This window comes from Oncorhynchus tshawytscha, linkage group LG03 (genome assembly GCF_018296145.1).
Source record: "Oncorhynchus tshawytscha isolate Ot180627B linkage group LG03, Otsh_v2.0, whole genome shotgun sequence".
In the NCBI taxonomy this organism is placed as follows: domain Eukaryota; kingdom Metazoa; phylum Chordata; class Actinopteri; order Salmoniformes; family Salmonidae; genus Oncorhynchus; species Oncorhynchus tshawytscha.
This window is the reverse complement of record NC_056431.1, coordinates 68,046,941-68,061,027: the sequence shown is the minus strand read 5'-3', so window position 1 is coordinate 68,061,027 and position 14,087 is coordinate 68,046,941. Positions and strand designations below refer to the sequence as shown.

General features: G+C 46.5%; 1 protein-coding gene across 1 annotated transcript in view; it reads right to left on the bottom strand.

Annotated features, from left to right (window-relative positions):
• The window catches only part of LOC112242142 (alpha-1,3-mannosyl-glycoprotein 4-beta-N-acetylglucosaminyltransferase A-like), a 79,079-nt gene that overhangs the window by 14,405 nt on the left and 50,587 nt on the right, over positions 1 to 14,087 (bottom strand). Inside the window, exons 4-7 of the mRNA XM_024410111.2 lie at positions 10,621 to 10,754; positions 9,730 to 9,776; positions 9,449 to 9,562; positions 2,089 to 2,164 (exon numbers count right to left, since the gene is read on the bottom strand). Of these exons, the coding sequence (XP_024265879.2) occupies positions 2,089 to 2,164; positions 9,449 to 9,562; positions 9,730 to 9,776; positions 10,621 to 10,754 (371 nt within the window). The remainder of the gene's footprint in view (positions 1 to 2,088; positions 2,165 to 9,448; positions 9,563 to 9,729; positions 9,777 to 10,620; positions 10,755 to 14,087) is intronic.

Below are 14,087 nucleotides of genomic sequence, written 5' to 3'. Positions count from 1 at the left end.
CCCACAATATCCCATAATGACAAAGCAAAAACAGGTTTTTTGAAATTATTGTAAATAATATCACAGTTACATAAGTCTTCAGACCCTTTACTCAGTACTTTGTTGAAGCACCTTTTGGCAGCGATTACAGCCGTGTCTTCTTGGGTATGATGCTACAAGCTTGGCACACCTGTATTTGGGGAGTTTCTCCCGCTCTTCTCTGCAGATCCTCTCAAGCTGTCAGGTTGGATGGGGAGCGTAGCTGCACAGCTATTTTCAGGTCTCTCCAGAGATGTTCGATCAGGTTCAAGTCCAGGCTCTGGTTGGGCCACTCAGAGACTTGTCCCGAAGCCACTCCTGCGTTGTCTTGGCTGTGTGCTTAGTGTCGTTGTCCTTCGACCCAGTCGGAGGTCCGCTCTGGACCAGGTTTACATCAAGGGATCTCTATGTACTTGGCTCTGTCCATCTTTCCCTTGATCCTGACTCCCAGTCCATGCCGCTGAAAAACATCCCCGCAGCATGATGCTGCCACCCCCATGCTTCACTGTAGGGATGGTGCCAGGTTTCCTCTAGACATGATGCTTGGCATTCAGGCCAAAAAGTTCAATCTTGGTTTCATCAGACAAGAGAATCCTGTTTCTCATGGTCTGAGTCCTTTAGGTGCCTTTTGGCAAACTCCAATCGGGCTGTCATGTGACTTTTACTGAGGAGTGGCTTCCATCTGGCCACTCTACCTTTAAATGCCTGATTGGTTGAGTGCTGCAGAGATGGTTGTCCTTCTAGAAGGTTCTTCCATCTCCACAGAGGAACTCTGGAGCTCTGTCAGAGTGACCATCGGGTTCTTGGTCACCTCCAAGACCAAGGCCCTTCTCCCCCGATAGCTCAGTTTGGCCGGGCGGCCAGCTCTAGGAAGAGCCTTGGTGGTTACAAACTTCTTCCATTTAAGAATGATAGAGACCACTGTGTTCTTGGGGACCTTCAATGCTGCAGACATTATTTGATACCCTTCCACAGATATGTGCCTCGACACAATCCTGTCTTTGAGCTCTACAGACAATTTCTTCGACCCCATGGCTTGGTTTTTGCTGTGACATGCACTGTCAACTGCTATATAGACAGGTGCGGTGCCTTTCCAAATCATGTCCAATCAATTGAATTTACCACAGGTGGACTCCATCAAGTTGTTGAAACATCTCAAGGATGATCAATGGAAACAGGATGCATCTGAGCTCAATTTCGAGTCTCATGTTTTTAATATCTTTGCTTAAAAAAAAATCCAAAAACATAATGTGTGTAGATTGATGATAATATATTTTTTCAATCCATTTTAGAATAAGGCTGTAACGAAACAAAATGTGGGAAAAGTCAAATGGTCTAAATACTTTGTGAATGCACTGTACATAAGGTCTATGGTTGTGTACATTCTATAGGCACTATGATGTCTGTGGCCTACAACAGTAAAGTCAACTACACAGTGTTAATGACAGCACTCAGTACCTCTGTCATCCCCTGGAGACAACGTCAACACAGAATGGAACATTAAAACATCAACCAGAACACAAACAAACAAACAAGCAAACAAACAAACGACAGATGGGGTTAACAGAAGAAGAAATGAGATTTAATGTGGTAGCTCATTATATCTATGTATGCTTGTGATCTATGGGAATGAAGGAGGGATCAGCAGGTGGTATGATATAACAGACAGAACAACCTGTACAGTATCACAGTACCTCTGATCTTCACAAGGAGGGGAAAATACTGCCCAACTCTGACAAAAGAGCATGCAACTCCATCTCTCTCCGTCCTGCTCTTCTGACCCACACACAATTGCAAATGGCCTTGTTTGATGTAAAGAACATGCCCAAATTGGGAACGCATTGTTCCAAACTGCAGACTCATCACTGTTTCCGTGGTAACGGAAACAATACTCTAATGCTGAAGTAAGTGTGTGTGTGTGTGTGTGTGTTGGTACTAGGTGTACTACAACTCTGCCCCAGACACATACTGCTCCTGCCGGTCACATTCTAACATGTTGCCATGGGAACGCTGTTTTAATAGGGCTAGGGACGGAATGTGTGTGCATGTGTGTTCCAAGGATGTACATACCTGGACATAGTAGACTCCTTTGCTCACAGCATACATCATGAGGAAGGAATAGTCCAGATTCTGCTTGGTCCTCCATCTACAACATACACACGATTAGGAATCATTTCCTCCTACCCTGTTGCTAAATGACTGATGTATGGTGGCTAGAGGGAGCAGGTGTACCCATCACTGCCTGACAGCAGGTGTTAAGGCTGGCACACACACACAGCAGGTGGGCAGTAGGTACAGTCAACTCTTGCTATAAGTGGCTCTAATGAGCTCTGTTTACCATGCACTCAGAGGTGGGCGCACACACACACACACACACACACACACAAACACACACACACACACACACACACACACACACACACACACAGTTGTGTTAATCTTTCCATCTTTCCAGCAGCAGGGAGTCCAGCGGGCTTCTCATTAATATTCAATGAGCCCCCTGAAAAATAATCGTGCTTACAAAGGGCAACACACAACAGGCACACATCAGACTGAGTTCTAACACTGAAAGAGAGAAGGAGAGAAAGAGAGAAAGAAAGAACAAACATCAACACATTTCTGATGTGAGGGCAGTGGGAAGAATAAAGGCTTGTGAAGAATAGTAGGAAGAATAAAGGCTTGTCTAACCCAGAGCGACTTCCAGTTAGTGCATCCAGCTAGGTGGGACAACCACATATCTCAGTCATAGTATGTACATGTTCCTCAATAATGCAGTTATCAGCAAAGTCACAGCTAGTAAGGGGGAAAAGTGTGAGCATTAGTTCAGGAAAGGCAAGTGTTTTTGTTGGGGGGAGGGGTACGTGGAGGGTGCTGTGGGATTATTTAAGATACCCTTTGGAGAGGTATGGTTTCAGATGTTTTCGGAAGATTGGCAGAAACTATGCAGGAAAGCTGCTTCCACCATTGAGGTGCCAGGACAGAGAAAAGCTTGGACTGGGCTGAGTGGGAGTTGCCCTCCTGTAGGGGTGGGAGAGCCAACAGACCAGGGGTGGCAGAACGGAGTACTCGGGTTGGGGTGTAGGGTTTGAGCAGAGCCTTAAGGTTCCTCTTCCTGCCCCATAGGCAAGTCTTGTAGTGGATGCAAGCTTTGACTGGAAGTCAGTGTGCGGAGGAGCGGGGTGACTTGGGAAATCTAGGGAAATATGTAGTGCGCAGAGAGGCGGGGTGACTTGGGAAATCTAGGGAAATATGTAGTGCGCGGAGAGGCGGGGTGACTTGGGAAATCTAGGGAAATATGTAGTGCGCGGAGGAGCGGGGTGACTTGGGAAATATGTAGTGCACGGAGGAGCGCGGTGACTTGGGAAATCTAGGGAAATATGTAGTGCGCGGAGGAGCGCGGTGACTTGGGAAATCTAGGGAAATATGTAGTGCGCGGAGGAGCGGGGTGACTTGGGAAATCTAGGGAAATATGTAGTGCGCGGAGGAGCGCGGTGACTTGGGAAATCTAGGGAAATATGTAGTGCGCGGAGGAGCGCGGTGACTTGGGAAATCTAGGGAAATATGTAGTGCGCGGAGGAGCGGGGTGACTTGGGAAATCTAGGGAAATATGTAGTGCGCGGAGGAGCGCGGTGACTTGGGAAATCTAGGGAAATATGTAGTGCGCGGAGGAGCGGGGTGACTTAGGAAATCTAGGGAAATATGTAGTGCGCGGAGGAGCGGGGTGACTTGGGAAATCTAGGGAAATATGTAGTGCACGGAGGAGCGGGGTGACTTGGGAAATCTAGGGAAATATGTAGTGCGCGGAGGAGCGGGGTGACTTGGGAAATCTAGGGAAATATGTAGTTGAGTGTCATCCAGATAGCAATGACAGGAGAGACCATGTGAGGATATAATGGAGTCAAGTGACTTGGTGTAAAGAGAGAAGAGAAGAGGGCCTAGAACCGAGCCCTGGGGGTCACCAGTACTGAGAGTATGTCGAAAAGTAGTCTGATGAAGAGAGAGCAGCTGGAGTAGCAGTGTTCTCTGGGTTGATCCATGTCTCTGTCAGGGCCAAAAAGTCTAGGGACTGAAGGGCAGCATAGGCTGAGATTAATTCAGCGTTCTTGACTGCAGATCAGTAGTTCCAGGTATTCCACATGGGTTGTGCACGCAGGGTACATTAAATTAGAAGGGTTGCAGCTAAGGGGTGGGGAGTGTCTGTCTGTAAATCCTACAGTGAGAGGGGCGAACAGGTACAGAAAACACACACACATAGTTGACTAAAGATCTACAAAAAAGCCAAATGAGATCATCCGAAAACTAGGTAAGATACGTAATTGAGAGAGTGGTGTGGACCCTTAAAAAGTAGATGGCCTGAGACAGTACTAAACAACAACACAAAAATTATACTTATCACTCCTGGAGATATCAGGAGTCCTCTATACGACGAAGCAGGTAGCCTAGTGGTTAGAGTGTTGGGGCAGTAACCGAAAGGTTGCAAGATCCTAACTGATTCTGCTAATGCAGAACGCCACAGAATGTTTTTGTGCTGGTCAAGGGCAGACAGGTCTGGAGTGAACCAAGGACTAAATCTATTCCTAGTTCTCATTTTTTTGAATGGGGCATGCTTATTTAAGATGGTGAGGAAGGCACTTTTAAAGAATAGCCAGGCATCATCTACTGACGGGATGAGGTCAATGTCATTCCAGGATACCCAGGCCAGGTCAATTAGAAAGGCCTGCTCGCAGAAGTGTTTTAGGGAGTATTTGACAGTGATGAGGGGTGGTCGTTTGGTCGAGAACCCATTACGGATGCAGGCAATGAGGCAGTGATCGCTGAGATCTTGATTGAAAACAGCAGAGGTATATTTGGAGGGCGAGTTAGTTAGGATGACATCTATGAGGGTGCCTGTGTTTACGGATTTGGAGTTGTACCTGGTAGGTTCATTGATCATTTGTGTGAGATTGAGGGCATCAAGCTTGGATTGTAGGATTGCCGGGGTGTTAAGCATGTCCCAGATTAGGTCACCTAGTAGCACGAACTCAGAAGATAGATGGGGGCAATCAATTCACATATGGTATCGAGGGCACAGCTGGGGGCAGAGGGAGGTCTATAGCAAGCGGCAACAGTGAGAGACTTGTTTCTGGAACGGTGCATTTTTAGAAGTAGAAGATCGAATTGTTTGGGTACAGACTTGGATAGTAAGACAGAATGCTGCAGGCTATCTTTGCAGTAGATTGCAACACCGCGCCCTTTGGCAGTTCTATCTTGGCGTAAAATGTTATAGTTAGCGATGGAGATTTCAAGGTTTTTGGTGGTTTTCCTAAACCAGGATTCAGACACGGCTAAGACAACAAACTTAGGGTGGAGGCTTCTAATGTTAACATGCATGAAACCAAGGCTTTTACGGTTACGGAGGTCAACAAATGAGAGCGCCTGGGGAGTAGGAGTGGAGCTAGGCACTGCAGGATTAACTGGATTAACCTTTACATCACCAGAAGAACAGAGGAGAAGTAGGATAAAGGTACGGCTAAAGGCTATAAGAACTGGCCGTCTAGCACGTTCAGAACAGAGAGTAAAGGGAGCAGGTTTCTGGGCACGATAGCATAGATTCAAGGCATAATGTACAGACAAAAGGTATGGTATGAAGAGAGTACATTGGACGTAAACCTAGGCATTGAGTAATGATGAGAGAGATATAGTCTCTAGAGACGTTTAAAACAGGTGATGTCATCGCATATGTAGGAGGTGGAACAACATGGTTGGTTAAGGCATATTGAGCAGGGCTAGAGGCTCTACAGTGAAATAAGACAGTAATCAATAACCAGGACAAGGCATTTTGATATTAGAGAGAGGCATGCGTAGCCAAGTGAACATATGGGTCCACGGCGATTCAGACAGTTAGCAGGCCGATGCTAACACGCTAACAGGCCCTGAACAAGGCAGCTAACACATTGTTCCTAGGCCGTCATTGAAAATAAGAATTTGTTCTTAACTGACTTGCCTTTTTAAATAAATAAAAAGCACACTGAGCACGCACACGCTGTCAGATGTGCGGTCTCGTTGGATGAACACTAATTTCTCACGGGACACAGAGTGATGGAGTGTGAGGGAGGAAGAGACAGAGGGAGAGAAAGACAGAGAAAACAGAGGGAGAGAGAACAAATGGAAGCGATAAAGCATTTCTAGGAGAGAGAGAGAGAGAGAAGGGATGATATGACAACATCGATCAGACAGAGGGAGGGGTGTGCAGAGGAAAGAGATAAAACAGAGTGAGGAGGGAGAGAGAAGAAGAGAAAGGAAAAGAGAGTAAGAAAGAAAGATATCATTATAGAGCGAGAGTAGTGTTGTCACGATACCAGCACTTTGATACCGATACCCGGTTTAGTATCACAATACTCGATACCACGGCAAAAAAATAAGGCATATTAGCCAGTCACAGAATGGTACTTGATCCAGACAGTTAAACCTAGCTGCTGCTCTGTTCAATCATTGGCCATCTTTTGAGTTCAATATCATTACCATTATGTTGTTAAGTCGAATTGATTGTATGATTTGTTTAATTTATTCAATAATGGCTGTCTCTGATTTTTGTATTTATTTAAAACATTTCAAATGTAATCATTTATTTGAATGGTAAACCTCTTGATAAACTGGGTGGAGCCTAACCACAGTACCACTGAATAGAAGTGTGTGCATGAACTGGGCTATTTGAACCATTTTCATGTTCTACTATCGAAACAAATACAGAAGTTTAAGAGAAAGATTTTCCAACAGCAGTGAATGTAGGAGGGAGGGAAAATGGAAGGAAGAGAGAGAAATGGGGAGGGTGGGAGGGAAAATGGGAGGGAGAGAGAGAAATGGGGAGGGTGGGAGGGAAAATGGGAGGGAGAGAGGGAGGGAAAAGGGGAGGGTGGGAGGGAGGGAAAAGGGGAGGGTGGGAGGGAGGGAAAAGGGGAGGGTGGGAGGGAAAAGGGGAGGGAGAGAGGGAAATGGGCAGGGTGGGAGGGAAAAGGGGAGGGAGAGAGGGAAATGGGGAGGGTGGGAGGGAAAAGGGGAGGGAGAGAGGGAAATGGGGAGGGTGGGAGGGAAAAGGGGAGGGTGGGAGGGAGGGAAAAGGGGAGGGTGGGAGGGAAAAGGGGAGGGTGGGAGGGAGGGAAAAGGGGAGGGTGGGAGGGAAAATGGGATGGAGAGAGGGAAATGGGGAGGGTGGGAGGGAAAAGGGGAGGGTGGGAGGGAGGGAAAAGTGGAGGGTGGGAGGGAAAATGGGATGGAGAGAGGGAAATGAGGAGGGTGGGAGGGAAAATGGGATGGAGAGAGGGAAAAGGGGAGGGTGGGAGGGAGGGAAAAGGGGAGGTTGGGAGGGAAAATGGGAGGGTGGGAGAGAGGGAAATGGGGAGGGTGGGAGGGAAAATGGGATGGAGAGAGGGAAATGGGGAGGGTGGGAGGGAAAATGGGAGGGTGGGAGAGAGGGAGGAATGCAATCGACCTTGAGCTCACTTTGAGAGATGCCTGTGGAATACTGAGTACCTGGCCCACTCCTCCATCCCGCTCATCCCTCTCTCCTCTCCTCTCCTCTCCATCCTGTCACTAGCAATGCCCAACGGACGTGACACATCCACGAACAATAGCTAGAACAAAGTCATTTTCATTGGGGTGTGAGCAGGGGAGCTGGGCTGGAGAGGTGCCAAAGTGGCGGAGTTTGGGCGTTATTTGAAATTTTCCCAATGTTAGTCACCAATTGAAGATGAAAGGCGGAGAAACTTCCTCTGATAGGGACAGAGGAGACGACAGGGCTCCAGACTGAACGGGACAGAGGAGACGACAGGGCTCCAGACTGAACGGGACAGAGGAGACGACAGGGCTCCAGACTGAACGGGACAGAGGAGATGGCAGGGCTCCAGACTGAACAGGACAGAGGAGACGACAGGGCTCCAGACTGAACGGGACAGAGGAGACGACAGAGCTCCAGACTGAACGGGACAGAGGAGACGACAGAGCTCCAGACTGAACGGGACAGAGGAGACGACAGGGCTCCAGACTGAACAGGACAGAGGAGACGACAGGGCTCCAGGCTGAACGGGACAGAGGAGACGACAGGGCTTCAGACTGAACGGGACAGATGAGACGACAGGGCTCCAGACTGAACGGGACAGAGGAGACAGGGCTCCAGACTGAACGGGACAGAGGAGACTGACTGAACGGGACAGAGGAGACGACAGGGCTCCAGACTGAACGGGACAGAGGAGACGACAGGGCTCCAGACTGAACGGGACAGAGGAGACGACAGGGCTTCAGACTGAACTGAGGACGGGACTCCAGACTGAACGGGACAGAGGAGACGACAGGGCTCCAGACTGAACGGGACAGAGGAGACGACAGGGCTCCAGACTGAACGGGACAGAGGAGACGACAGGGCTCCAGACTGAACGGGACAGAGGAGACGACAGGGCTCCAGACTGAACGGGACAGAGGAGACGACAGGGCTCCAGACTGAACGGGACAGAGAGACGACAGGGCTCCAGACTGAACGGGACAGAGGAGACGACAGGGCTCCAGACTGAACAGGACAGAGGAGACAGGGCTCCAGACTGAGACAGAGGAGACAGGGCTCCAGACTGAACGGGACAGAGGAGAGACAGGGCTCCAGACAGGGCTCCAGACTGAAGGGGACAGAGGACTCCAGACTGAGGGACAGAGGAGACGACAGGGCTCCAGACTGAACGAGACAGAGGAGACGACAGGGCTCCAGACTGAACGGGACAGAGGAGACGACAGGGCTCCAGACTGAACGGGACAGAGGAGACGACAGGGCTCCAGACTGAACGCAGAGGAGACCAGGGCTCCAGACTGAACGGGACAGAGGAGACGACAGGGCTCCAGACTGAACGGGACAGAGGAGACGACAGGGCTCCAGACTGAACGGGACAGAGGAGACGACAGGGCTCCAGACTGAACGGGACAGAGGAGACGACAGGGCTCCAGACTGAACGGGACAGAGGAGACGACAGGGCTCCAGACTGAACGGGACAGAGGAGACGACAGGGCTCCAGACTGAACGGGATAGAGTCTCCAAGCTGTGACCATTTAGTTGCATTTTGCGACCCTTTGACTTGGCTGTGAGTACTATGTTTTATCGGTCGCACTGGTGCGAGGTGCACATTCTACCTAGTTACTTCAATCAAAACATATTTTGGGGGCAGATAAAACCATGAATTTGTTAAACAGTACATAAACAGTAAACAGTGCACTATCCTCATGATTCCTGTAATAAAGCTGTTGTGCCTGCCTGTCTGTGTTGGTGGGGACGGCTGCTGTAATGAGCGAGACTCACCTCCTAATAGTATAACATTTCAAACTGAAACGTTAGTGTCAGCAGTGCCACCAGGAGGAAATGTAAGTCTGGAGCCCTGTTTAAATGTTGTCTGTTTTACTGGGTGTTTCCCCTCACCTGACCCTCTCTCTGGAGTCTCCGAAGGTCTCTTTGAGGTCTTTGAGATCAGGGTAGTAGCTGGCAGGAGGAGAGATCACCTCCAACAGACCTGAACTGAACTCTATAGAAAACCTGGGATAGATGACACACACACACACACACACACACACACACACACAAACAATTTGTTATTCTCCTTCTGTTCTCTCTAAACCGTCAGGGGAATTATCAGACAGGAAACAGCCATCACAAAGACAGGAAGATGTGTGAGGTTAGGGACAGGAAGTGAGGTCACTCACTCTTTCTCCAGTCCGGTCACCACGCTTTGGACGTATTCTGTGTCCGTCTGCAGAAACAGAAAATAATGTCATTATTTGTATGTCACAGTGTGTGTGTGTGTGTGTGTGTGTGTGTGTGTGTGTGTGTGTGTGTGTGTGTGTGTGTGTGTGTGTGTGTGTGTGTGTGTGTGTGTGTGTGTGTGTGTGTATGAGAGTGTCAGGGGTTTGGGCACAAAAAAATAAAAATTGAAACCAGAATAATAGAATGAGCTACACTACCGTTCAAAAGTTTGGGGTCACTTAGAAATGTCCTTGTTTTTGAAAGAAAAGCACATTTTTTTGCCCATTAAAATAACATCAAATTGATCAGAAATACAAGTGTAGACATTGTTAATGTTGTAAATGACTATTGAAGCTAGAACAGGCTGATGTTTAATGGAATATCTACAGTACATAGGCGTACAGAGGCCTATTATCAGCAACCATCACTGATGTGTTCCAATGGCACGTTGTGTCAGCTAATCCAAGTCTGTTGCATCAGTGCCACTGTTTTGATGTAGCCTAGGCCTACTGGTTGTATGAATTTGTGATCTATCGTCCCACAATTGTCCCAGAGTCTGTTTAGAAAAGGCTATTTATTTCTCGTAGAGAAATGGGGGATAGTAGATTGACAGGTTAGTGATTTTTCTGTTTGTTACTGGTCTTGTTGTCTGAGGAAAAGTAAATGTGGACAGTTATTCTAACATCTTCAAGACGAATTACCATAATGTCAATGTGATGTTTCATTCTGAGCACCATGGGTGGACGCCCTAATCAGGTTATGCACCCAATGCATATGGGGACGGTAAATTTCTCTTCTATTTTTTTTGGAGAAACCCTGGTGGATGTGTGTGTGTGTGTGTTTCCCCCCACCTCTCCTACGAAGACTATGATGACACAGTCATGTTTCTCCTCAGGTGAGAGCTTGTTGATGAGCGAGTGTAGCGTCTCAGCCAGGTACGACTTCACTTTGCGCTTTACGGTAGGAATACCCATCACCATGGAGACTGGGGAGATGAAAAGACCCGGGTAAGACCATAGAGGAAGAAACACAAAAACACACAGGCTGAGAACAGAACGTGTTAAATTGGTTAACTAAGTTGCTTTGTATTTTAAGAAAACAAACATTTTCAATGAATGGAGGGCAGAAGTTTAACTGAGGAAAAGGTAGGAGAGGAAGAGGGAGAAAGAGAGAGACTGGTGGGAGGGAGAAAGAAAGAATGAAAGAAAGAGTTGGGGGGGAGAGAGTGCAAGAGAGGGAGGGGAGAGAGAAAAAATAGCGAGGGAGAGAGAAATAAATATAGATTGGGAGAGAGAGAAAGAGAGGGAGGGGGAGAGAGAAATCCTCTGCATTATCATTAATAGCAGACTCCTACATTTCCTCAGTGAAAACAATGTACTGAATAAATGTTAAAATTGACGTTTTACCTAATTACCATACGACAAACCACATATTCACCCTGCACACCCTAATTGACAAACAAAGAAAGTATTCTCATGCTTTGTTCATTTCAAAAACGCTTGTGACTCAATTTGGCATGAGGGTCTGCTATACAAATTGTCAGAAAAATTGTCTCACTTCACAGGAGAGCCTTTTGAACGTAAAAAAAAATGTTTATCAAAATGCGTTTTTTTGGCAAAAATGCCTTCTCGAACATTTGAACTTTCATGTGCCTTAATATCAAACATGTATGTCATCTATAAATACGAATACAATTGTTATATTACAAGCCTAGTTGGTTAGCCACAGAGAAAGTGAGCAACCTTCCTGCTAGCCATGATTGGCTGAGATAATGAGTGGGCTGGACAGATGAGTTTATCTTGGGGTCTATAAAATGAGCTGCTAGATAATCCTTTCTACTGCAGTTTTTAATTTTTTTTAAATTTTACTTTAGCCATGGAGAACTGCAAATATGTTGCTACTGCTCTCAATAACATTGCTGCCCTGAATTTATCAGGCGCTATCGACAAAGGTCAATGGGAAAAAGTTGTGATGGACTACTTTCTGTCTGGACGATGAATGCTGACTCTCTCTCTCACTCTGAAAATAACACGTTTTGGAATCAGTGGAAAACAACGGGCCAAACAAGCTGTGCAAACTAAGACAAATTCCAGATGCATTATTATACAATCGATGCAAAATTGCATTCAAAATGGCATTCTGAAAGATCACTACACACAGTTCAGCTTGCAAACTAAACAGAAACAACACAAAATGTCTTATAAAAGGGTTTGCAGTCTGCCGTGAAATCTTCATCCATGTATACAGGTAAGAATCTAGCTACAGATTATACGTTTCTAATTTAGTCAGAAAGTTGTTTTCATTGCAAGCAAAAGCTTGCTGTTAGCTAGCCAGCTGGAGATCGATGGCTGGCTTGCTAACTAACATTAAACCTAACGTTATTTGGTTGCTATGACAATTGGTTTGTATGGCTAGTAACGTTACTCTATGGATTGGGAGTATAGTTCATTTTTTAACTAGCTAACCTTAACGTGACATGTCTAAACAAAAGATCCCAAGTTAAAGCTTGCTGTTAGCTAGCTAATGTTAGCTGAGTGGCTGGCTTGCTAGCTAACGTTAAGTTATGTGTATGAGGTGTATGTAACGTTAGTGATGTTTTCTCAGAATGCCATTATGCATTGCTAGTTATAGCCTAATGTTAGCTAGCTAACATTGAACCTATTAGTTAACTTTAGCTAGATATGACAATCGTTTTGTATTGCTAGTTAAAGCTTGCTGTTAGCTAGCCAGCTGTCATGAGATGGCTGGCTAGCTACAGTAGCTAACATTACCTGTATGAACTGTGTGTAGTGATCTCTCAGAATGCCATTTTGCATCGATTGTATAATAATGCATCTGGAGTTTGTCTTTCAGCATCAATCAGTAGAACACGCCTGACTCTAATCCACTAGTCCCACAGTCATCAAAAAGAGAGCTAGCGCAACAAAAGCAGCAGCGCAGTCATCAACTACATGCACCATTACTTCACCAGCTACGGAGTTGGGAAAACACGTGTGGAAAACACGTGTGGACCTGAATTGTGATAACTGCAGTGGACAAAACAAGAACAAGTTTGTGCTCTGGTATTGTGCCTGGCGGACCGTGCACAAGCTCCACCACAGTCTGGACCTTCACTTCCTGATCACAGGCCACACCATGTTTGTGGTGACTGGTGCTTTGGCCTCATCAAGTTAGCCCTTCAGAAAGACCAGAGTGAACACTTTGTCTGAGATTGCTGGTGTTGTGAAGGACAGCACTGTGACAGAGATCAACATCCCACAGCTGGTTGGACTGGAGGATGGTACGGTGCTGGTGGAACGCTATGGCTGACAACACCACCAGCTCTGTACTTCAGGCCGCTGCCACAGATCAAGCAGTACCAGCACTTCAGGTAAAAAATGACTTTCATTATGAGGTTATTCTTATCTAAACTTGTGAAGTGAATTGATGTTGTGCAGAGTTCAAATCAAATCAAATTTTATTTGTCACATACACATGGTTAGCAGATGTTAATGCGAGTGTAGCGAAATGCTTGTGCTTCTAGTTCCGACAATGCAGTAATAATCCAACAAGTAATCTAACTAACAATTCCCCCCAAAAAACTACTGTCTTATACACAGTGTAAGGGGATAAAGAATATGTACATAAAGATATATGAATGAGTGATGGTACAGAGCAGCATAGGCAAGATACAGTAGATGGTATCGAGTACAGTATATACATATGAGATGAGTATGTAAACAAAGTGGCATAGTTAAAGTGGCTAGTGATACATGTATTACATAAGGATGCAGTAGATGATATAGAGTACAGTATATACGTATACATATGAGATGAATAATGTAGGGTATGTAAACATTATATTAGGTAGCATTGTTTAAAGTGGCTAGTGATATATGTTACATCATTTCCCATCAATTCCCATTATTAAAGTGGCTGGAGTTGAGTCAGTGTGTTGGCAGCAGCCACTCAATGTTAGTGGTGGCTGTTTAACAGTCTGATGGCCTTGAGATAGAAGCTGTTTTTCAGTCTCTCGGTCCCAGCTTTGATGCACCTGTACTGACCTCGCCTTCTGGATGATAGCGGGGTGAACAGGCAGTGGCTCGGGTGGTTGTTGTCCTTGATGATCTTTATGGCCTTCCTGTAACATCGGGTGGTGTAGGTGTCCTGGAGGGCAGGTAGTTTGCCCCGGTGATGCGTTGTGCAGACCTCACTACCCTCTGGAGAGCCTTACGGTTGTGGGCGGAGCAGTTGCCGTACCAGGCGGTGATACAGCCCCCCAGGATGCTCTCGATTGTGCATCTGTAGAAGTTTGTGAGTGCTTTTGGTGACAAGCCGA